Source organism: Pleurodeles waltl, chromosome 2_1 (genome assembly GCF_031143425.1).
Source record: "Pleurodeles waltl isolate 20211129_DDA chromosome 2_1, aPleWal1.hap1.20221129, whole genome shotgun sequence".
Lineage (NCBI taxonomy): Eukaryota > Metazoa > Chordata > Amphibia > Caudata > Salamandridae > Pleurodeles > Pleurodeles waltl.
The window spans coordinates 665,704,231-665,729,735 of record NC_090438.1 but is presented as its reverse complement, the minus strand read 5'-3'; the positions used below and the strand labels follow the sequence as shown (position 1 = coordinate 665,729,735).

The 25,505-nt window shown below is 44.1% G+C and overlaps 1 protein-coding gene across 2 annotated transcripts in view; it reads right to left on the bottom strand.

Annotated features, from left to right (window-relative positions):
* The window catches only part of PDIA4 (protein disulfide isomerase family A member 4), a 112,304-nt gene extending 97,094 nt beyond the window's left edge, over window positions 1-15,210 (bottom strand). The window contains exons 1-2 of one of the 2 annotated variants that reach the window (XM_069216236.1): window positions 14,863-15,210; window positions 5,654-5,837 (exon numbers count right to left, since the gene is read on the bottom strand). In XM_069216236.1, coding sequence (XP_069072337.1) covers window positions 5,654-5,837; window positions 14,863-14,953 — 275 coding nt within the window. In that variant the 5' untranslated portion in view covers window positions 14,954-15,210. The remainder of the gene's footprint in view (window positions 1-5,653; window positions 5,838-14,862) is intronic. The other variant, XM_069216244.1, reaches the window with a different exon arrangement.
* Window positions 15,211-25,505: the final 10,295 nt, after the last annotated feature.

Sequence of the window (25,505 nt, the reverse complement as noted above, 5' to 3'; positions counted from 1 at the left end):
TGGTCTTTGGAGGAACTTGAATACCATATCAATTGCCTGGGACTCCTTTCAGGCTCCCTTGCTATAAAAAAACCCTTTCTCCTCTCAGACGAAATGTGATATCCTTCTAAATATGGGCAACATTTCTGCAGGGGGGTGGGGGGAGGTTGTGGACTCAATCAAAACTTCTAGCAGAGATAGACAAAGGTTTTTAGCACTACTGCTAAAGTCATCAGATCTCAGTAACCGCAGAATATCTTCCAGGCAAGGTTAATGTAGTTGCAGATTGGAACTCTCGATTTCTTCAGGAGCCGAATAACTGAGGACTTCATCCATGGGTTTTTCGGTTTCCGACTCAACAATGGGGCCCTTGTCTGACTGATCATTTGGGGTCTGATGTATGATTTTCCCTCTTTCACGATGATTAACAGAACCCACTCCCAAGTCTGACAACAGTCAGAGGAAATAGTCCTAGTAACTCTGTATTGGAGGGCACAATTGTGGCTCTCAGTAGCGACAGCCCTGTGTTGTAGCCATCCGATTCGGATCCTGTTGTTTCCAGACCTGCTTCTGGACCCGATGGGTTCTCCTCATCCTCCAACTCTGGAGGGACAGTTGTCCCTCATGGCATGGAGACTATCAGGAGAATTGAACAAACCTCTGCAATTTCAGATTACACTAGGTTCTTCCGGTCACAAACCTTGGCCCTAGTACTGATCAGCGATACACCTCAGCCTGCACACAATGGGTTGGTTGGTGTGATCAATAGGGTGTGGACCACAGTGAAAATGAAAACTAATTTTCTTATCCCACTTAACGTCCCATGGTCTGGTTTATAGAATAATTAACAATTTTTGATCTGCCATCTCTGCTAAATATCCCCAGATAGAGAGCAAATCAGTAGGTGAGTACCCCATGATATGTAAATTACTACGAGGCGCGCGTATGGTAAGACCCCCAGTTCCCAAATATTAAATTCTTTGGGATGTTATTTTGGTTCTCATATTTTTGTAAACTTAGCCTTCTAATGAGGATCTCTCCAGAAAACAAGTGTCTGCTAAAATGACACTCTTACTGTGTTTGATTTTTTTGTCAAAGAGTGATGTCAAAGCTTTGGTAGAGTATCTATTCCCACAGAAGACTCCTTCCGTATTTCCAAGCGTACTAAATCTAATTTGAAATACATAAGTTATCCGGGTTTTCTAAATGATTCTAAACTGTGTGTTGTCAAATGTATCAAAGTTTGGGGATATAACTCAAGAATTAAAGAGAACAAACTGGGCAACTGTTGATCTCTCGTCAGAAGACGTTTGGTCCAGTTTCTTCTGCGACTTTATTGCACTGGGTCAGGTGGCTTTTAGGAGAGGCTGGTATTGAGCTACTATTTTTGTAGCTCATTCAGTGAGAGGAGCTGTGGCTTCTAAGGCTTTATCCACAGGGTCCAGATTGGAGGACATCATGGAATTTGCATAAAGAATTTTCAATTCTATTAAGGACACGGAAGTGAGGATTATCCCACCCAGGGAGGTTAATAAATGTTTGTACATAATGATATTTACATATATGTGAATTTTGCCATGATAATCTATTTCCCACCCACTGTGACACTGATTATAGAATTATACAGTTGTGCTATTGCGAGGATTCTTTTCAGGTTAAAAACCAGTTTAGAAGTTGGTGATCTGTTCCCTGAAGTTACTGGAGACAAGACAGGATGTCCGTTTCAAGAGGTCTGTATCTGTTGTGCCGGTTACACAGTCCTCATCCGATGAGGGACAGCGGTGGAGCATGCGAGGACTACAGTTGCAAGTGGTTTTGGACATTGTTGTCCTATTGGTCAAATTACTTCCCGATTATGTCCCTACGCTATGTGGAAAGAAAGAGAAAGGACTGTGTTTTGTGGACTTTATAGGAGCTGATTGGACCCGATTGGGGGAGGAGGGCGGGAGGTCATAGAGAGGGTGGTTGGAACTAATGGGTAATGTAGCGTTTATTTTTCACATTGTTATTGGCTGCTGTGTTTGCAGTAAAAACGAAAGAGAAGCATAATCCTTCCCTCCATGTATTTAATAGACCTGAAAATACCTGACGAGAATGCTAGAAAATGTTTTATCCTACCAGCTCCTCAGCCTCTGAAACACACTTCAAAAGTATCTCATATGCAGATCGTTTTCTTTAGAATTAGAGGTGACTATGTGACACAAAGACTATTCAATATTTAAAGGAATATGGTTAAGACTGAAAGAAGCACTTGCATATTCAAAACACCGGTCTCACTGTGTTTTAGGGGCATTATTTGCTTTATCTGATAAACAGCACATTTGACAGATGTAGTAAGTTGGCTCTGTATGTACTATCTCAAAGGGAGAGATAGTGTGCACAGAGACAAGGTTCCCCTTAGAGGTGGATAGTGGCAAAATTAGATTATACTAATGCTCTGTTTTGTGGTAGTGTGGTCAAGCAGTAGGCTTATCAGAGGGTAGTGTTAAGCACTTGTTGTACATACACAGGCAATAAATGAGAACACGCACTCAAAGACTTAACTCCGGGCCAGTAGGTTTTTATATAGAAAAATGTTCTTTTCTTAATTTATTTTAGAACCACAAGATTCAGAATTCAAGTAAGTACATAAATTGTAAGATACTTGGCATAGGTAAATATGGAACTTTGAATTCAAACAGTAATGTACACAGTTTTGGCAAAAATGCCAAATAGCTATTTTAAAAGTGGACACTGCAAAAATCAACTGTTTCTGGGGGAGGTAAGTATTGGTTAGTTTTTCAGGTAAGTTAAGCACTTACAAGTTCAGTCTCCGGTGCATAGGCAGCCCACCGTTGGGGGTTCAAGTTAAGCCCAAACACCCAGCACCAGCAACACAGGGCCGGTCAGCTGCAGAAGTCACGGTAGGGCTCAAATAGCATAGGCACCTATGTAGAACAGGGGTGCCCCAGTTCCAGTCTGCTAGAAGGTAGGTACCAGCGTCCTCAGGGAGCAGACCCGAGGAGTTTTGTAGAGCACTGGCGGGGTAACAAACAGGCACACAAAATACACCCTGAGCGGCACAGGGACAGCTGGGTGCAGTATGTGAAGTAGGTGTCGGGATTCAGATAGGAATCAATAGAGAGAACCAGGGGTCACTCTGGCGATGCAGGCAGGGCTCAGGGGGGCTACTTGGGCCAGCCACTGACTGGGCAAGAAAGAGGGACACCTGCTGGTCACTCCTGCACCGGCAGTTGGTTTCTCTCGGGCCTGGAGGCTGCAAGTGCAGTGCTTCTACCAGGCATCGGGTTCCTCTGTTACTGGGCAGTCGCTGTGGGGGTGCAGGGAGGTCGACTCAGGGTGTCCACGTCGTAGGAGTCGCTTGGGGGTCCTCTCTGAAGTGTTGGTTCTTCTGGACATGAGCCCGGGGCGTCGGGTGCAGAGTGTTGGGGACTCACGCATCCGGAGTGAGGCTGGAGTCCCTTTAAAGATGGTTGTTTCTTGGACAGAGCCGCTGGCCACAGGAGTTTCTTGGTCCTTTGGGTGCAGGTCAGTCCTCTGAGGTCGCTGGTCCCGCTGGATGCGTTGCTGTGCAGGTTCTTGGAGTCTGGAGACAGGCCGGTAGAGCTCGGGCCAAGTCAGTTGTTGTCTCTGTCGTCTCTGCAGTGCTTTCAGGTCAGCAGCCCTTCTTGCTTCAGGTCGTAAGGAATCTGGTTTCCTGGGTTCAGGGTCGTCCCTAAATACTCAATTTAGGGGTGTGTATGGCTACTGTCCTTGAGTGGCGCTACACCCTCTTTGTGCCTTCTCTCTGTGGGAAGGGGGGCACATCCCTAATCCTATTGGGGGAATCCTCCAAAACAAGATGGAGGATTTCCTAAGGCAGGGTTCACCTCAGGACACCTTAGGGGCTATCCTAGATGGAAGGTGTGACTCCTCATTGTTTTTCTCATTATCTCTTCCAGACTTGCAGCCAAAAGTGGGTGCTGTGTCCAGGGGGCAGGCATCTCCACCAGCTGGAGTGCCCTGGGGCATTAGGACACAGTCTGAGCCTCTGAGGCTCACTGCTAAGTGTTATGGTTCCTGAAGGGGGAGGTGTGAAGCATCTCCACCAAGTGCAGGCTTGGTTTCTGGCCCCAGAGAGCACAAAGGCTCTCACCCTAGGGGGGGGGGGGTCAGAAACTAATCTCAGTGGCAGGCTGGCAGAGACCAGTCAGTCCTGCACTGAAGGATTTGGATAAAACACAGGGGGCATCTCTAAGATGCCCTGTGTGTGCATTTTTTTTATAAATCCAACACTGGCATCAGAGTGGGTTTATTATTCTAAGAAGTTTGATGCCAAACTTCCCAGTGTTCAGTGTAGCCATTATGGAACTGTGGAGTTAGTGTTTGACAAAATCCCAGACCATATGCTTAATAGAGCCAGACTGTAGTTACAATGTCTAAGAATAGACTTAGACACTGTAGGGGCATATTGTTCATGCAGCTATGCCCTCACCTCTGGTATAGTGACCTTGCCTTAGGGCTTTAAGGCCTGCTAGACGGGTGACTTACCTAGGTCACAGGTAGTATTGTGTGTGCATTGCATCCTGGGGGGGGGGGGGGGGGGGGGAAGGGCATGTTGACTGCCTTTTTCTCCCCACCAACACACACAATCTACAATGACAGTGTGCATGTGTTAGGTGGGGGGTCCCTTAGGGTGGCACAACACATGCTGCAGCCCTTAGGGACCTTCCCTGGTCACAGGGCCCTTGGTAGCTTTTACAAGGGACTTATCTGAGTGCCACGGATGTGCCAATTGTGGAAACAATGGTACATTTTTTGTGAAATAACACTGGTGCTGGGGCCTGGTTAGCAGGGTCCCAGCACACTTAGTCAAGTCAGCATCAATATCAGGCAAAACGTAGGGGGTAACTAACAGGGAGCCATTTTCCTACAACAGAAGTGAAAGCAAGATGGTATCACTCATTAATATGATGTTAAATGAGCCTACACCACCACTTGCAAGCACTTTCAAATCATTTTTGTCACTTCCAAACCTTTTGATAATGTTGTGCACATAAGCTAACATCCTGTGAATACAAACCCAAAAATGATGTCATCCAACAGGCTAGTATATTCGGCCCCATCCTTCAGGTATAGTGTATAATATATTGTCCCCTTCAGTCTCAGTTAACCATCAAAGAGATATTAAAAAAAAAAAAAAAAAAAAAAAGCCAATTTAGGTACTGCAGCGTGCTGGAGCAGCAGGTGCCCTGCCTCCCTAAGTCTTTCAAATACTACACAGCAACATGCCTATTCACATTTGCAATTTTACTCCCCACAAGTCACCAAATGACAACATGGATTTCCAGTTGGATAAATAAAATCAACTGAACAGCCAAAGAACAGAATCCAACAAAAAGAAAATTACCAAACTGTAGAAAAACAATACCCTTCAGACTCTTACATGTCGGGGGAAACATTAATTTAACAAGCATCTTTTCTACAAAATAAACAAATGATTAAGCTCTAGAACAATGTGCAGTCTCGGCGCAGTTAACAATTAGATCCTGGTTGGTCACATATCTTTGGCAGGATTAGCATGTTACCTCTCTGTTGGAGTCCTGTAAGTAAAATTTAAGTGGAGCAATTTTTGCTAAAGAAATTAAATAAATTCAAAGTATGAACTTGACAGTCGTGAATATTTTGAACCTACCATGGTGCATAAAACTCCAACAGCACAGTGTCTTTATCAGTAGTAAATGTATCAAAGTTTGCATCTGTGAGAACAGAGACACCATTTTCTTCTTTCACTATGGAGTCATCGTCATCCTCGTCCTCCTCATCATGGTCGTCATCATCATCATCGTCGTCTGAAATGCCTTCTTTTGGGTTGGACTCTAAGTAAAACAAAAAAATTGCCAATTACATATTACTTACAGAATAGTTGGGGGTACCACATCGCAAATAATTTTTAAGATTAAAGCTTCCATCAAAGGGTCAGGGGCTATGTTGTCCTCAAGAATAGCTGAGGCAATGTGTACCGAAAGATAGGATCTCAAACAGCATTTGAAATAGTCAAATAACGAAACTGACTTGAGAAGAGAGTTTGAAATCAGTAATTTTGGAGCACCATGAAGGTGTATCAAAATACTGAAGTGCAAAATATGGTTGATCTCAAATTAGTCATAGGACATAAACCAATTGCTATAAAGGCACTTTAGCATTTAAGATAGAACCATAAGCAAAATATGAAAAATGGTTTAAGTCCAGAATGTGCAGCAAATTAGTAAGTGGACAGCATACCTAGGTAAGACCCAAAAAAAATCTTATTGGAATTTGGCTCACCCCCAAAATGATATCTTCATACAGACAAATTCTCAAAAGAAAGCAATGGCAATTACAGTCAGCATGGGGTGAGCCAATTATAGCAGCATTATAAAGCGTCAGAATCATAGCATCCTAGCACTAGCCCACTAAATGAACAATTAGGAGTCCCTTCTGATATGTCATCAGAACAAATCTAGTGACAAACAATGGAAAGACTCATAGATGAAAAGCCTACAGTGAAATTAACTCAAGGCTTCTTACGGAGTTCTGCGAGAACACCCTGTCAAGATAGAACAGTGCACATTTTGCTATGTGCAATGTAAATGAGAATTATAAACACACAATTCATGTTATGGCACAGCCATACGAGATGGAGTTGAGGCCTAGTTTGGCTTAGGCCAGAAAAACAGTTATGAACATCACAGCATTATTATTTCAATTGCAAAAAAGGTTCATGTTAATAAGTAATTACTATTCTAGTTCGAAATTAGCTACATCAAGTTACATGCCTGCCGCTCAGTTTCACCAACATGGTCTGACATTTAATGCATAGTACGATGTAAAGCTTGTTTGGCTATTTATAACAAGTGTCCTTCAAAAATAAGCAGGCACAGCAGATCAACGTCCCTTCAAAGAAACAAACAAGTACATCATGACAGCAGCAATTAAATCTTCCGATGGACACACATAAAATGCACAGGACAGCCAGAAGCTCTGGTCGCTTACCTCACAGTCAGTGGGAGTGTAAGTGTACAAGACGGCAGTGCAAGCAAAAGTCTTCCCCCATAAATGGAGGCCGTGGGGGCACCTCTGCTAGTGCTGGGGTGCCCTCACACACAGGTACTCTGCACCCTGCCCTCAGGGTTGGAGGGCCTGCTATAGGGGTGACTTATAAGTGACCTGGTGCGGTGTAACTGGCAGTGAAAGGGTGCATGCACCTTTTCACGCAGGCTGCAATGGCAGTTCTGTAGAAGCCATTGCATGGGCTCCCTATGGGTGGCAAAAAAAACGCTGCAGCCCCTAGGGATCTCCTGGAACCCCAATGCCCTGGGTACCTAAGTACCATATAGTAGGGACTTATAAGGGGGCACCAGTATGCCAATCTTGGGTGAAATACTGGGTTACCAGTATGCAACAACCATAATTTAAGGGAGAGAGCATAACTACTGGGGTCATGATTAGCAGGATCCCAGTAGACACACTCAAACACACTGGCAAACAGGCCAAATGTGGGGGTAACCAAGCTAGAAAGAGGCTACTTTCCTACAAGGTTAGCATCCACAATAGTGATTTACACGCTGTTATACACACACTTTTACATGAATGACTCAAATAGTGAATCAAGAAGTCATTAGCTCATAGTACCTATGCTTATGCCAACTTATGTACAATATCACAAATTCAAGTCAAGGTACTTTGGCCGACGATATTTCGATCCCCTAGGCAGGTATCAGGATCATCCTAAGCCTTCGTTAAGCTTGAGTTAAAAGGGTTACATAGTGTTTGTAACCAAAACGGCGAAGATAAATCTGACTCACGTCTCATATGAGTGACAAGGCAATCAATGGAGATCTGAATCTCTAATCAAGCGCCAATGCCATAAAGTAGTAGTAGAGTGGAGTAGTGTCACAGTGTAATAGAGTGGAGTGGCAGAGTGTCGTAGAGTGGAAAGGCATAAATAAGAGTAAACTGGAGTAGAGTGAAGTAAAGTAACATGAACTAGCATAGAGAAAGTTGGGTAGAGGGTTGTTGAGCATAGTACATTGTTGAATAGTGGAGTGGCATAGAGGGCTGTGCAGTGGCGTTGAGTAGAGTATCGTAGATTGAAGTGGCATAGAGTGGCATAGAGTGGAGTAAAGTGGAATGGAGTGGCGTACAGGGAGTTGTGCAGGGAGTTACAGAGTGGAGAAAGTGTTAGAGTTTAATGGAATAGAGTGTCAGAGTCTAGTATCATGGAGTGTAATGTCAGAGTGAAGTGTCAGAGTGGAGTTGGCTGGTCTAGAGTGAAATGGCATAGAGTACAGTGGTGCAAAGTAGATTGGCGTAGAGTGTGGTGGTATAGAGTACGTTGGTTTTGAGTAAAGTGGTGTAGAGTGCATTGACGAAGACAGCACTGGTTTAGCGTACAGTGCAGTAGCGTAGAGTGGTGAAGAGTAGAGGGGAGCAGAGTGGAGTGGCACTGCATAGATTGCAGTTGTTCAGAGTGCTGTGTCAGAGTGATGCGGTGCATGGTAGAGTGGAGTGGTGCAAGGTAGAGTAGACTGGTGTAGAGTGCAATGGTGGGGTGCAGTGATGCAGAGTAGAGTGGCATAGTGTAGTGGCATATAGTACATTTGTGTAGAGTGCAGTAGAGTGGCATACAGTTGAGTGGTGCAGAGTAGAGTGTAGTGGTGCAGAGTAGAGAGGAGTATAGTTCAGTGGCAGAGTGCAGTGTTGCAGAGTAGAGTGTCATAAAGGGCAGTGGTGTAGAGTAGAGTGACATAGAATGCATTGGTGTAGAGTGATACAGAGTAGAGAAGAGTGGCTTAGAGTACAGTGGTGCTGAGTAGAATAGAGTGGCATAGAGTGCAGTGGCATGGAGTAGATTGCTGCAAAGTACAGTATAGTGGTGAAGAGTAGATTGTTGCAGAGTGGAGCATAGTGATGTAGAGTGCAGTAGCATAGAGCGGTGCAGAGCAGATTGGAGTGGCGCAGGGTACATTGGAGTGGTGCAGGATAGATTAGACTGGCATAGCCTAGAGTGGAGTTGCGTAGATTGCAGTCGCATAGAGGAGATGATTTCAAAGTAGAGTGAAGGGCCTACAGTGGAGTGGTGTAGAGTAGAGTAGATTAGAGTGCAGTGGTACAGAAAAGAATGCAGTGGGACAGAGTACAGTGGCATTGAATGCAGTGGTGCAGAGTAGAGTGGCGTGGAGTTCAGTGGCAGAGTGCAATGTTGCAGATTAGAGGGTCGCAGAGTACAGTGGTGTATTGTAGAGTGGCATAGAGTGCAGTCGCCTAGAGTGCTGTGGCGCAGAGTACAGTGGCATTGAAAGCAGTGGAATAGAGTGCTGCGGTGCAGAGTAGATTGGCATAGAGTGCAGTGGCATAGAGTGCATTGGATTTGAGTAAAGTGGTGAAGAGTGTAGGGGTGTATTGTGCAATGGTTAGAGTAGAATAGCATGGATTGCAGTGGTATAGTGTAGGTTGCTGCCGAGTAGAGTGGAGTAGAGTGGTACAGCATAGATTGCAGTGGCGTAGAGTAGCACAGAGTGGAGAAAAGTGGTGTAGGGTGCAGTGGCATAGGGTAGATTGTTTCAGAGTACAGTGAAGAAAAGATAGAGAAAAGATAATATACTTCAATATGCTGAAGTATGTAACAATAACATAAATAATAACGCTAGACATAACGGCCCGAAATGAAATATATGGCTTCTCCCTGTTAGCCACTCTTTAATCAAGCCCTTCATTACCTAGATAACAAAACATTAAACATAAATGTTAGAAAAATATACCCTTCTAATAGCTAAATTGTTGTGTGAAAAGGTAAAATCTGGGCCCAATCTCGACTTCACTGTTTCACCAACTGGTGTGATCTTAGGCAAATACAAACATTGTGTTTCACAGAGTCTCCTTTCTAGCCTGCAGGTGTCAGGCTGAGTGGGACTCTTATCTCTTTAGATCTTGCTCAATGTCTTGCAGCTTCTCTTGAAGGCATCCTGCAGTGCTCCTCTTCAAGGCAGCAGGTGATGCAGACAGTAATAATCCAAAACTATTTTCTCCTCCTCGTGCCCTTTGTTCTTATGGAGCACCCTTAATGCCCACAGGTGTAACAGGACAAACAAAAGAGCAGAGGGCGCAGGGGGCCTCCTGACTCACCTTCATTCTGTTACCATCAGATTGGAGGATGGTCGGTACAGGGATGTTATAAGTAGCGCTTTTGTGCGCTAATGGCCCTCTGAATAATCGATGTGAGAGGGGAAATTATTGTGTCCCCTTGTCCCCCCCACCTTCGTCCCCCGTGTCCCCCACCCTCCAAAATCTGGGGGGGGGGGGGGGGGAAATACATCCCCCGCGTCCCCCACACTTCATACGCACATGCATGTACCCCGTAGAAATGAGCAGTGCGTGCGGCAGTGACCTCGCAGACCAGGACAGTAATAGCACTGGTAACAAAAGTGCAGCCATCCCATAGACACACATTATGAGGACAGTAAAATACCAGTTTAATCTGTTGCTCGTGCACAAAACAGGCACTACCAGTATGCAAGCTTATCTCAAACAAAAAAACAAAAAATGTTCATCCCACGGTTTTGGTTATCGGCATCTCAATAGTCCCTTCTGTAACGGTTAAAGGATTTCTCTGCTAGCATTTCCTTTATTCAAATGCAGACTGTACCCAGTCTCTTCACCTGCGCTTCTAATCTTTCTTCGGTCATCCCCTGCACTTCTGCGGTGCTGACCGACACACTGTCTTCGCCGAGATGACAGGTCCTCTAACTATTTACTGAACACCCTCCACGACACAATCACAGAAATAGTTATATGGATAGTCAGAAATTAGATCTTGAAGCGGAATATGTAATACAGTTATATTATCCAATTAATTTCCACTGGAATGATGAGTAAATACAACCACTGTTTATTTTTGATAAGAACATCTGTATTGCACACTTTCACATGCATACTACAGTCCAGCTGGTGTTAAAAGTGTAGCACAAATACCAAACATTCTCTCCCCTGAAAAATATTTAAGAATGTGTGCATTCATGTAAATGAGTGTGGTGTCGCTGTCCCACAGATTCAAGTTTAGAAAACAAAGTTGTTAAAGGCAGAGCCTTTTGGCATCCCGTGACAAAACGAAACATCTATTTGAGGCCCTAACTACCCTTTTATTTCGCTCTTGTAGGTTTCTGTCTTCTCTCTGTGCAACGGTTGTTTAGTCTTTCGTTTCTTCCTTATTCCACTTTGTTAATTTGTTCCCTCTCTTGCTCTCGTGAAACGACTGCAGAGGAAAAATAAATGCCGCCCCGCAAAAGTAAGTGCGGGCGGGCCCCATCGACTTCAATTAAGGATTGAAAGCCACTTTCCAATAGACGCTTCCGAAGCAGAATAGAATACAAAAGAAACCACTAATTGTAACTTAATGGCTGAAACATCTCTAGAGATCTTTTATATCTCATCTGGGCAGGCGTTTCAGCTGTAAAAGAATACTGCACCAGTTGATTACCTGCAATTACCTACCTGTGGAGCGTTCAGTCCACTTGAGACACCTGCATGTTAGACAACACCTGTAATGTGTGATACTGTAAATGCACCTGAAACAACAACAACAGTATTCCCTTTGTAAGGGCACTATGGCGGCATCTGAAGCACCAAACAGTTTTTTAAAACATCCAGCTTCAGCCGCCGGGCTGTTTTATAACCCAGCTTACCACCAACGTTCGTGTAGTAGGCCATACAATTCCGCATCAGACAAATTAGGTAATTCACATAAAAACGTCTAGATGTGCTACTTCTTGTACTATTGCATGGTTTCTTTTTCCCGCAGGGAGCCGTAAGGTTTCCTAAATGTGATGCCTCTCCTCCTGGAAAGCAGTTTTTCTACATTCCGCCAGTTTTCTACCCCAGTGCCAAATGGATTGCTTGCTCGGATAAATGCCTTGGGTAATAATGTGTATTGAATCAGATGCTCTGATCATCAAGTAGAAATAGACAAACTGCGATTTCCAATCTTTCCTGGTTATGCTGCCTGCTCGCCCTTTTAGGTCTAACCTTTATCTGCTCTCAGTAAACAGTACGTTCAGTATATGATATGCCATCATTCATATTTACTCTCTCACCCACTACTCACTGACTATCATGGCACTAGGAACGGCTTCATGAAAACAGAAAAAATACAACACTGCCGGATTCATTTAGTACCAGGTAAACATATACTAAAAGACGCAAGGTATAGGCTTATGAGCATACCTTGTATACTGCCTTTAGGCCCGTCACCAAAAGAAAAAGTCCATCTACTGCATGGCGGGTTTCCAAAAGCATTAGGAAAGCCAGAGCAGATGCTTCCTCTGCCTAAGAGCTGCTGGCTTTTGTAAGCCCCACTCTGTTTAGTGTGGGTCTTCTGGTGCATATTTTCCCTGCCCAGGTCCACCAAGTGAGTGACGTATGCCAGTCCCCGGTGCGCGCGCACACACACCCACCCACACACACACACACACCCCATCCCATCCCCCCCACACAACAAAAACAGTGATGATCTCCATGCACTGGGAGAAAAGACTCCATTAACTTCAGGATAGTTGCTATTTTTATCCACAGAAATAAAAACCCAATTTGGTGGTTTGGTCCTGTGAAATGAAGGAGAAAAAAAAGCAGCACACAACGATGAGTAGGCAGCTGTAAAACGGAATTATAGGCAACATGACATTTTCTGAAAGTGGTTCCGATCTGAGTCAGGGCGCACTTTCAGCAAACCCATCCCACCAGTGCAGAATGAGTGTTAATCTGGTGGCGGGCAGGGGCAGTGGTATGGTTCTTGTTGGTAACAGTTATGATAATGCCTTTAATTTTAAAACTGACATTTCCTTATCTTATTATTTGTATTTTTCCTCCCTGAAAAAAAAAAAAACTTTTTCCACCACTATGGTAACTGCTCACACTCCGCTAAACGTTTATTAACACTCAATAGGCCCCATCACTGGTGACATTAGTTTTTCTTTCACCATTTCAAATTGTACAATTGACCTCAAGCTTTGGTTTCAAGATGGCAGAAATAAAAATAACCTGATGCAATTTTTTTTTATCAACCAACTTCATCACTCTCAAATTCGAATATGATTGACAAAAAATACAATTTCAAAATTGTGGTTTCAACTGTACAAGGTAAACTGAAAATGTTACTTATTTAACTTTTATTTTTTGGCCTGTTGCAAAAGATTCTGCACGGACTGTAACGAGGCCCCAAAAGGATTAAGAGTTACACTAGCCTTAATCACCTCCCCCAACCTTCATGAAAATTTGTCCCTGCAGATTTTGCTGTAAGATATTTTCCCTACAGGAAGTAAGTAGCACGAACCTTACAACTTCCCACTGCCCACCCCATTTAACGGAACTTAAAGAAACTTCAGGATCAAGTGGCTGAATTAAACATTTGGGAAGATTTATACACAGCCCAAGTTTTGTAATTAGCACCTGCGCTATTAAATTCAAGCCCGTACACGATGGAGTTTAACCTGTTGTTTTCTGGTCAATTTTATGGTGTAAATTGTGCCATAAATAAACACTAGTTCCTTTTTCCAAAATGCTCCCCAAGGCAAAGTCTGAGACCACCATTTGGGAAGCATGCTTTCTTGTGGCAGCAGCTTCACGATGTTATGGAGCTTGTGCAAAGAAAAGTATATCTAAAAATCAAGCACTGCCTATAAAAAATAAGAACCTATTACAGTAAATAAGCATATTGAGACTGACTAAACTGCAGCAAATCTACAGAAGTTGCTTACATTTACACACACAGCAATTCACTTTGTTGAGAAAAATATATATGTGAAAACGCTGATCTACATTTGAAGAGAGTCTATTAAAAAGCACTTCAATTTCCTCTGGAGTGGCTACACGCATAAGAGGTTCTCCACTAACAAAAACTTGCATGACCAAATAAGGTTTGGGGGTGTGGCTCTGCATTATGCATCAAGAGCAACACCACCCAAGCGAATGGTGCTTATTGTAGTCTTGTGTTCACTCCAGTGGTAATCCATAAAAAACAAACACCTCAGCAAGGACTACAAACCACTGGCAAAGTACTAGTAACCTGGTCAGCGGCAGCCCACAGGTATGTCCAACAGGCATCAAACAGATACTAGTAAGAGATGCTAGAAGGCATTGACAATTATCACTGATGTGAACTTAATACAGAGGGGGCTACTTACCAAACAAAACAGTTTAAACATCCATTTTACATTGGGGCAGGAACAAGTTATTATTTTTTAGGTTAGACGGAAGCAGAGAAGAACAAAAAAAACACAAGCCTGGATCCCCAACGGGGTGAACCTTTCTGAGAAATGTGGTACATTTCAATCACATTTATCCAGGGGCATTGTGTAAAAACCGGACAGGATGTGAGGGTATGTTTAAAATGGTTGTCGCATTATTCACGTAAGGACTGATAAGGATAACTTAGTTGCAAATCGTGTTTTTAAGGCACGTGAATTAGTCTGCCAAATAAAGCAATGGATGGGGGGGGGGGGGGGGGCAAGGGGTATGTGCTGCCATGTCTAGTACTACAGGCTCAATGACTGCTCGGCTCAGTCACTTGAGCTCTTAAAGTAGTAATGCAATAACAATTAAGAAAACAGCTTAAACGTGACCATAAAGGTAGGCCAATTCGTCACATGACACCGCCCATATTGATCTTTTAGGCTGTACCCTTAAGCGCGGATATAGTTCCAAATCTGGCTCATGAGCATCCAAAACATTTGCAGGTTATTTCGTGCAAATTAATGCGGGGAACGCAAAGGGAATATATAATCTGTGGTGCGCAAACGACAACAGGCTACTCTCAAAGAGCGAAGAGTGCCATTTGTATCAGACGTCAAAGTCTTCACAACCATTTCTCACCTTCTTCTGCTTCTTGCTCACAGCGGGCAAGAGTTGCCAGGTGTGCCAGCCCCAGGAGCAGCAGCAATAACCATGCCTTCCTCGGAAACATCGCAAGTGGTCTTGTACAAGAGTGTCAGCGACAGAAATCGTACGGGAGGTGTACCACCTCTGCTATTCAGTTCCAGGACGCACTAACCTAAGTGCACATACCGCCCTTTACACCTATAAACCCAGGCCGTAGAAAGGTAGCTGCACAAGATCAGCCTCTATTAATGTCCCAGAATGTAGGTAGTCCGGCGTCAGCAACCAATCACACGCCTGGAACGTCTGCAGGGCAGTCTCGCACTTCACAATGTATTCAAATTTAGACAGTACATGGGAAGTACTTCGCCAGCCCGTAGATGGTTCAGCCCACTAACACAGTGTGGGGGCCGGCGGGCGAGAAAACGTCTTGGAGGCCATCTTGGACTAACACAGGATTTGTTTAGTAAGGTATATAAACATAAATCCCCGGTTGTCAAAGGCCGATAAAAATATAACATCATAGCTATTGCAAACAATATAAAGTCGTTTATACTTATATGCATTGTTTTCAAACAATGTATTTTTTTTGTTTATGGCCAATGCCCTCCGCAAACCGTTTCAGAGCAGAGTGAACTTACACGCCGGACAGATAGAGTACTCTGAACAACACCATACTTTAAATTCGAGGAAAACGTCAGCACAACGAGCGTCCACGGTAGGTACTTTCAACAACCTAGTCTTATAAGCAAGTCTCTTGCCAAGTCCCTTTTCTATCTCCAGGAGGGCTCGCCCAATATAGATATTATTACTCTAAGAAACACCTCCCCTCTCCGCTCATCCCCCGCCCCAGACCGGAGGTTCTGCGCAAGTTCGATGAGGTACGTGGTTTCATTATTCGCGCTGCCTGTCTCGCACCTATTGGCCCCCAGTTCTAGACTGGCCAATCATGTGGTGACACTTATGTGTGTCCTCTCGGTTCGTCTACCAACCAGAATAAGCCCCGGTCCTACAACCCTACTCAGACACGGCATGATCCGATTGGAGGAGGACGAGGAAGGCGTGCCGTTGGACAGGAAAACAAAAGAGAGTGGTCCACGAGATAGGATTTTGAGGTCCTGTAACGGAGTTACACGTGTGCCTGGTGTTACCTTGCCTTACCTCCGGGCAACTTTTAAATTGACCAGCAGGCAACCTCTGCCACTTAGCTGTAGATTATAATCGATCCTCTCCTTAAACGGGAAGAGGACTACGAGGACTTTAGGATGTGGCGTATTTTCGCCCGGTTTGAAACAAAAAATATGTAACGTTTTTCATATTTAAAAAGAGATATTTAGTACAATAATAACTATCAAAGTGATTGCGCTTAATTGCTTTATACAAGTATCCCGCATAAGATAATAGTAAATGGCTGGCTGTGATACCAAGAGAAGTAATTTGAAATTGAACATATTATGTAGGATGCGCAATAGTGCCCTCGGCTCAATTAAAACCAGGCACTCTGTTGTTATGCGGTTGTCCAAGCGTTTTCGTGAGAAATGTTGCGTAGTAATGATTTTCATAATGAATCCAATGCATTAGTAGACTAATATGTATGGAGTGAAACGAGCTTAAAATAATGTACAGAAATGTGTTTATTAACATATTTTATTTAGGTCATATTTTACTCTACCCTCAATTTTAAATTAACACGGATGCTGCCTGTTCTGATGTTATATTGCCGTTTCTCTCCTGCTCTTTTCTCCACCCATCTTGTTCCCATGTGCTTTTTCTTTCCCGACAGGCTCTGCAAGCGAAACCAAAATTATATCACAATACATTACTTTTCCTAAATGCACATGTGTTGTGAATTAACTTTCTAGTGTTCCTAATGTTGCAAATACCCAAGATCCATTCTGCTCTTGTTCAGTTGCAGAGTGAGGATTCTATGTCAGGACCGGAGCAGCTCCGATCATGCTTCTCAATCTTTACTACTCCAAAACCAGCAGCCAATAAAAAAACAGTAAACGCAGAAAGCATACTATAACATGAAGCTTGGAATCACGCCTCTCGTATAACCCACCAATAGTAGTCCATCACTGTCTATAAACTAGAGAGGCATCATCTGACTTCCATCTTTCTTTGCTGCTCCGCAATCAAGATAAGTGCCTCTCTAATTGTTTATGTCATTACTCAAGTATTATTGGTATTTCAATAATTATGCTGCAGAGTTGTGTTTTGTGCAGCAACGCGCTGCTTCTGTTACAAGACCCCCTTGTGTCCTCACTTTTTATCCCGTACAGGTGCGTATTGTGTCTCTTTGTCTTAGTTAGTTTTTCCTTTTCCTTCCTTTTTCCCCCCTTGCCTCATATGTCCGACACTCTCTCTCCCGGCTATAATTAGTGCGCTGTCGGGCCTCCTTGGGCCTGTCACAGTTAATACTAAGAGGCGCAACGTAGCCCAATTGGGCTATGTGCGTTCACTGAGCGTGGGAGGGGCATAAGTGACACTCTTGCACTCTGATTTTATTACAAGAACGGAGGCTTCTATTATGCTTCCTTTTCTTGCTTTATTCTGAATAGAAGCCAAGATAGCATACACAACAAGAACTACATATCCCATGAATCAAGAAAAAATAGATGTCATACATGAAGTCATAACAAAGAACCAATAGAAAGCGCCCAACCCCAATAATTATATTAACTGCGAACAGCAAGCCCTCTTTTCTTGCTGCTCGCAGTCAAGATAAGTTCTATTTCCCTCATTACATAATATTTGTGTCGTTTTTGTATATTACCTATACTATATGTATTTTAGGTGTTTTATTATATATTCTTTATGTTTTAAATTGTCTTACTGTGTCTGCCGGTTTCAAAAGCGAGCGCTTTGTTCGCGCTTCGCTGGGTGAGCCAAACGCTCTTCAGAACGTTCGGCTCTCCCTCCTCGCTCTTCTGAGGTACGCGTCTCATTCGAGCGCTTACCTCAGGAGAGTTCTGTTCGCGGCGGCGACGTGTCTCCACAGGAGTTTTCCCCTTTGAAGGTTTCCTTCGTTGGCTCCACGGCTCATCGCACCGCGCGTCTGGAGCATCTGTCAGCAAACAGTTTCCTGCTTCGGGGAAGACGAAGAGCGAGCCACGCCTCCTCAAACCTTTTTTGGTTGTTGGGGGAGTGTCATCTATTTCTAACACTCCTCTTCCACACGCCCACAGCCCACAATATTTTTAAACCCTTTTTTAATGGTTTATTTTTAGTCCTCTGACTACCTTTTTAATTTGTGAGCTTTTCTGCCTAGCGCTTTATTAATATTTTCAGACAATGTCTAAAAAAGCTTCTGAAGACTCTAGTGAGGTTGACATTGATCATTTTCATGCTCATTTGAATTCTTTTATTCAAGATACTGTTCAGCAGGCTGTGTCAACATCTATGTTGCATATTTCAAAAAAACTGGAATTATCTTTTAAAAAGTTGACCTCCCAGAATACCAATGTTTCTGAACCAATCAAAAGGACGAAGTGCACTATTTCTAAGGTACAAGCAATGTCGAGCGCTGACGAGTCTCCCCAAGTTGCTGGTCCTTCCCCCGTAAGGAGATTAATACGGTGGAAAAGGGTCCCTCTCCTCTTAATTTCACACAGTTGAGGGACACTGATGATGATATGGAGTATGATGATGGGGAAAATGACGATACTCAGGGTCTTGATGATCCCTGGCAAGGGCCTGTAGAGAAAAGGCAAAAAATGTATCTTTCTGATTCAGACCCATCTTCATTTATTAATGATTTTACTGTTCTTGATGCTCTGGGGGAACCAATGTTTGATCCCCTTTGATACACCATCCAAACTCCACTGAATGGTTCCCATCTGAACATGTGGCGGAATATGTTTCGCTTCATTTAAGACACTCTTTGGACAAATCCACGAGAAATAAATTGCGCTCTGAATGTCCCCGTCCCTCCCTTCCTCACAGCATCACTTCCACGCCCGTTATTGATCCTAATATGGTTTTATTTTTCTCCAAGTATGGTAAGGATCCTAAGAAAGGGGTCGACAGAGCATGGTCCGTTTGCCAAGACAGACTTTTAGACTTGGTTGGTACTCTGACCAGAATTCTTGATTTGGCTGAAGAGGCCAGGTTGGAAGGCTCACAAATTGATCCTGATACCCTTTCTAACTGGGCCCAGCGGGCAATTAGCATTTTGGGCAATGCGAACACAGCTATTTCCCAGGAGAGACGAAAGAGTCTTTTGCTCAAAATGGATCCTAAATTGGGCAGCCCGGCCGCCAGGGAAGAAGGACAGCAAGCTAACGGTCTTCTTTTTGGGGACTCGTTTATTAAGGAACTCAGTAGATACGTTTCTACCTTTGCAACCTTGGATAAGGCTCAGGTCTCAATGAAGAAGATTTTCAGCTCTAGGGTTTTTGGCAGGGCCGGTAAAGCAAGGAGCCGCTTTACCAGCCGCTTCACTTCCTGTGGTGGCAGTTCCTTCCGAGGCTCCTCCTTCTACTCCCCTGAATTCAGACCCCAGTTCTATCCTCAAAGAGGGAGAGGGTTCAGGAGCAGAGGTTACCGCCAGAGAGGAGGACAAGTCTCAGGTAAGAGATTTAAATTTTGGTCCTCTTCCTGTGGGAGGTCGATTAGCTCATTTTCTTTCAAATTGGTATCAAATTACCGCAGACGCTTGGGTTCTTCAGACCATTCAGGGGTACTGCATAGATCTGTATCAGGTTCCCAGCTAATCTTGTCCGCCTCCCCTCCAAGGTTTTCCCAGGAACAATCTCGTTTGATAAAATTAGAGATTTTATCTTTGATTTAAAAAAATGTAATAGAAGAAACATGCTTTCACCCCTCGGGTTTTCTCAGTACCATTTTTCTGGTCCAAAAGAAAAACAAAAAGTTTCGGCCAGTGATAGATCTAAAATTGTTCAACAACTATGTTGTTTACAACCATTTCAAAATGGAGACGATTCTCCATCTCAGGGACATCTTGATGGAAGGCGATTGGTTCGTTCGGCTGGATCTCCAGGACTCTTATTTTGCGATTCCTGTCCATCCTTTTTACAGGAAATTCCTACAGTTTCAATGGGAAGGTTCGATTTTCCAGTTCAAGGCTCTCCCTTTCGGCCTCGCTTCCGCTCCATGGTGTTTCACAAAGGTGATGAAGCCAGTGGTAGCTTATTTAAGAGCTCAGGGAATAAGATTGGTCATCTATCTAGACAATTTTCTCATTATGGCTCAGAACAAGGACACCCTGTTAGAGCATTTACACATTTCCCTTCATCTTTTGCAGTCCCTAGGTTTTCTGGTAAACATTGAAAAGTCTTCTCTGGTTCCCTCGACTCAGGTGGAATTTTTGGGGTCCCTTATAGATTCCAAAACTACATCTCTGTCTCTACCCCAACAGAAGGTGAGTCGGATAAAACACGAGCTTCGGCAAGTCCTCAATCTTTCCCATCTTTCTCTTCGATCTGTTGTAGGCCTCTTGGCCTCATCCATTCAGGCCATATTTCCAGGTCCGTTACATTACAGAGCTCTTCAGAGGCTAAAGATTCGTCATCTCCGCAGAGGTCTTCGGTATTCAGATGTCATTCAGTTGGATCAGGACTCTCGTGCAGAGATACAGTGGTGGCTCGATCATTTGGAAGCTTGGAACGGAAGAGCAATTTTCTCTTCGGCCCCAGATCTAGTATTAGAATCCGATGCAAGTCGGACAGGTTGGGGCGCAAGATGTGGCAACATCTCGACTGGGGGCGTATGGTCAGAGAGGGAGTCTGCTCTGCACATCAATTGTTTAGAGATGCTCGCAGGCTCCTTTGCACTAAAGACTTTTGCAAAGGACAAGGTAAGTTGTTCTATTCTTTTAAAGATGGACAATATTTCCGCAGTAAAGTATGTCAATCATCTTGGAGGAACAAAATCCAAGCCTCTTGCGGATCTAGCCAAAAGCTTTTGGGAGTTTTGTCTTTTTCGAAAATTGTCGGTCACGGTACAGTATCTACTGGGCAAAATGAACACAATAGCGTATTGGTGTTCACGCCACCTAAAAGATTCCAGCGATTGGCGGCTTCATCCTTTAGTGTTCAACAAACTTTCTTCGAAATTCGGTGCCATGTCGATAGATCTGTTCGCTTCTCGATTGAATTCTCACCTCCCAAAGTTTTACAGCTGGAGACCGGATCCTCAAGCTCTTGCTAAGGACGCTTTTCTCCAGGACTGGTCTGACCATCTCAATTATGCCTTTTCTCCTTTCATGATGATAGCCAGAGTCCTGGCCCAGGTTCGTCGTCAACGAGCCTCCCTGGTATTAGTGACTCCCTTTTGGCAAACCCAGTCTTGGTTCCCTTCGTTTCTGGAACTGTCAATCGATTTTCCGGTTCTGATTCCTCTTCTTTCAGAGCTCCTTCTCAATCCAGAGGGTCATCCTCATGATATGGTTCTCGACCATACCTCAACTCTGGTAGCATGGAAGATTTCGGGTCAGCCTGGAGAACCCCCGGAATTTCGGAGGAAGCTGCCCAGTACATCCGCCACTCTTGGGCTCCAGGAACGACTAAGGCTTACAAGTCTGCCTGGTTGGTCTGGTGTGGCTGGTGCTTGGACAGGAATTCAGATCCCTTTTCAGCCGATGTGACTTTAGTCATTAATTTTTTAGCGTCTCTAGCCTCCCAGGGGAAAGCATACAGAACAGTGAATACTTTTAGATCTGCTATTTCTGCAGAACATATTCAGATTGATGGGAAACCTGTTGGGGAACATCCTTTGGTGTGCCGTCTTTGAAGGGAGTATGATTTTCCAATCCCCCTGCATCTAGATAAACTCATTTATGGGATGTGAATTTGGTTTTGAAATTATTCAACTCTTGGCTCGATAATGAATTGCTCTCTCTGAAATGTCTTTCAGCAAAGTTAACTATGTTGTTATGCTTAGTTTCTTTGAAACGTGTTTCTGATGTTAGAGCTTTAGATGTATCCTCCGTCCAGTTTTCTCCTTCTGATGTGTCTTTCAGAGTTCATAGAAGAACTAAGACTAACATTTCTGTGATTCATTACCCGTATTTTCCTTTGCATCCTAAACTCTGTGTTGGTAACTGTTTAAAAGTTTACATTGCTAAAACTGCAGATTTAAGAACGTCCTCCTCTCCCCAGTTACTTATTTCATTCTCTAAACCTCATAAACCCGTCTCTTCCCCTACCCTTGCTCGATGGGTTAAATGGGTTATGACCTTTGCGGGTATTAACACCAGTTCCTTTGGAGCACATTCCGCCAGAGGTGCTATGGCTTCTAAGGCCCTTTGGGCTGGAGCTCGCTTGGAGGACATTCTTAGATCAGCAGATTGGTCTAATGTTTCCACTTTTAGGGCTTTTTATTGCAAATCAATTTCTTCTGTGGCTGATTCTGTTATTAACATGCTTTAAACAAGCATAATAGGAGCCTCCATTCTTGTAATAAAATTCAGATTTTCCTAGCTTTAGTGAAGGAAAGTCTAGATTTTATTAAAGACACGGAGGCGAGTATTATCCCACCGCTTTTTATTAACCCACCCATTTCTATTTCAGTGCCGGCTCCCCCTACACCACTCGCTTCATCTTGAAGATACTTGTTCGGTGTCTAAGACCCTTCCTCAGGAAGCCTTTACTTCTGGCACTTTCCACGATCATCGGTTAATGCTTTCTGGATGTTATGAAGACCACCTGAAGCCGATTCCTCCGTCAACCCTGGACTTTGCAAAGGACTTCTTTACATTATTGATGGCTTTTTCCATTATTTTGGTTATTATCCCTTTGTTTCGTCCACCTTGATCTGCTCTTGCAAGAAAAGAGGGCTTGTTGTTCGCAGTTAAGATAATTATTGGGGTTGGGCGCTTTCTATTGGTTATTTGTTATGACTTCATGTATGACATCTGATTTTTCTTGATTCATGGGATATGTAGTTCTTGTTGTGTATGTTATCTTGGGTGCTATTCAGAATAAAGCAAGAAAAGGAAGCATAATACTCGCCTTCGTGTCTTTATTAAAATCTAGACTTTCCTTCACTAAAGCTAGGAAAATCTGAATTTCTGCTCTCCATGCTGCAGTAACAGGAGTTTTTCTCCTGCACATCGCTCTGGACCTTTTTTGAGGCATTTCAGGGGATTTGTATACATCTACCAGGCACATTTAGTCCATCTAGATTAAATTACAATTTTTGGAACTTCTATTCTGCCTGGGCCCAGCTGCACTCCACCGACATCCCAGACCTAAGGAAGGCTGGGGCTGCAATAATTGGATTGGGTCGCTCTCTGTGTTTAACTCTTGCACTCCTGATTTAATTTTGATTCAGTTTGGAGGACCCTGCTTCCCATTGGGACCGTAGATTGTGTTTTAACACTACCATGTCGGACTATGAGTCATATGAACAGGGCCTTGTGCTCTATGCCCGCCCACGAACATGAGGATTATTATTTTGACCCCTACGTGGAGCAGGTAATTGACTCCTCTGTTCAAAAGTCCCTGGATAGGGCCATTTCTTCAGCCTTTGTCCAAACGCCTCAACGAGCTTTCTGGGTCTGTAATTTCCCCTCCCTCCCTGGGGATTTAGCTTCCACTCCTTCCTTCCCACCTCCTGACCAACCATGGCCCCATTCCAACACCCTGGCCAAGCTGTCACAGGCCCCTCTTCCTGAACGTATGTACACATCGGATGCTGCCCCTAAAAAGTCTACCCCTCTGATCCCCGGCCCTTCTTCGGAATCTGATTCCGATTCTTCAGATGCTTCACAGATAGCTCGTAAGGCCCGTAAACGTTCCAAAAAATGCAAACTTTCCTCTCCGTCCCACCCCAGCCCCTTTCACTTTTGAACCCTCCGACATTGTCCACCTGCATTCCTCTGATTGGGCTCCGGCCCCTGCAGTGGCTGAATACATGCAATTGCACATTAGGAAAGGTTTTGAGAAAGAAGTGAGATTCAGATTAAAATCCAAATGCCCCCGACCCGACCTCCTACATAAGACTGCTGTCACCCCCTGAAATTGATGCCACCATGGTGACTTTTCTCAAAAGTACAACAAAGACTCTAAGAAGGGAATAGATAGGGCTCTGCGGGCATGTCAAGATAAACTCCTGGATCTTTCTGGCCCATTAGCCAGGATTCTTGAATTAGCCCTGCAGGCCAAGGAAACTGGGGCTTCCATCCACCCATATGTCCTGGCCGATGTACTCAGTGGGCCGTCTGTTTTTTGGGCAATGCAAACTGGGCCCTGGCCTCAGAAAGACGCAAACCGGTCCTTTATCGCATTGACCCTCAACTTGTTGGCTTGGCGTCTGCTGAACCGGGTCCCCTAGCTGGGGGACAGTTATTTGGTGATCGATTCGTAAAAGACATTGCTAAATACACGAGTACCTTCATTTCATTAGACAAGTCACAATCCTCCCTCAGATGTATGTTCAACCCCCTTTTTGGGAGGGATGGTCATTTTCGAGGATGCCCAATCATACGGGGCTTTCAACAAAGTCCTTCAAGAGGAACCTATCCAAGGTGCACAGGATACACTCAAGATCCAACGCAAGCAGGTTTCTACCCGTTCAGAACTAGAGGTGCACATGGCCACAACTCCCGGCACTTTAGCAGAGGTTATAGAGCCATTGAAAATTCTCTTGCAGGTAATGAATCCTCTTTTTCCTTCTCTTTCTTTGAGGGGGCAGACTCAAACATTTTATTCACAATTGAGCCAACATTTCCTTCGCTATCTGGGTGTTAAGCACTGTTCAAGGTAATGCGTAACTTCTAACCCCCTCTCCAACCAAATCTCCCTCCCCGCTCCTTTTTTCCCTACAAGACAGCTCCTTTATCGATTCGGAAATTCAAGAACTGCTAACAAAGCGAGCTATCACTCTCTCCTCCCGTCACCCAAACGGATCCTGCAGCAATGTTTTTCTAGTGCAGAAGAAATGAGGTGGTCAAAGGTTGGTCTTCCGCCTCCAACAATTCAGCCCTTTTGTGGTTTACCACCATTTCAAGATGGAGGGTATCCATCTGTTGAGAGACCTACTTCAAGAGAGAGATTGGATGGTTCGTCTCATTCTCAAGGTCACGTATTTGAGAGTTCCCATAACTCCTTTCCTTTAGGAAGTTTCTTCAGTTCAGCTGGAGAGACAAATGGTACGAATATCTCACTCTCCTGTTTGGCCTAATGCCAGCCCCATGGGTTTTCACTAAACGTTTGAAACCAGTAGTAGAACACCTGCGCAGAAGGGGGATTTGCATGATCATTTACCTCTACGAAATGATTCTTGGCACAGGACCACGATCTCCTGCGAAAGCATCTGTCGTGGACAGTATCCTTGTTGCAAAATCTGGGTTTTGTAATCAATCTCAAAAAGTCTTCCATGATTCCTTCCCAACAAATGGAATTTTGGGGGTTTTAGGTGGATTCAGTCAAAGCCCAGCTGCTTCTTTCTCCGCAGAAAATGAAGTCGATCAAGAGAGAGTTGAGGGTGACACTGTAGAATCAGACGGTCTCTTTGAGATCCCTGGCTCGGATTGTGGGGTTACTAGCTTCCTCGATTCAGGCTGTTTTCCTGGGGCCGTTGCATTACAGGGCTTTACAGAGATTAACGATTGATTACCTACAATAGGGTCTTTCTTACGATCACCTGATTCCCTGTAGGAGGCTGGCCTGGTTTGT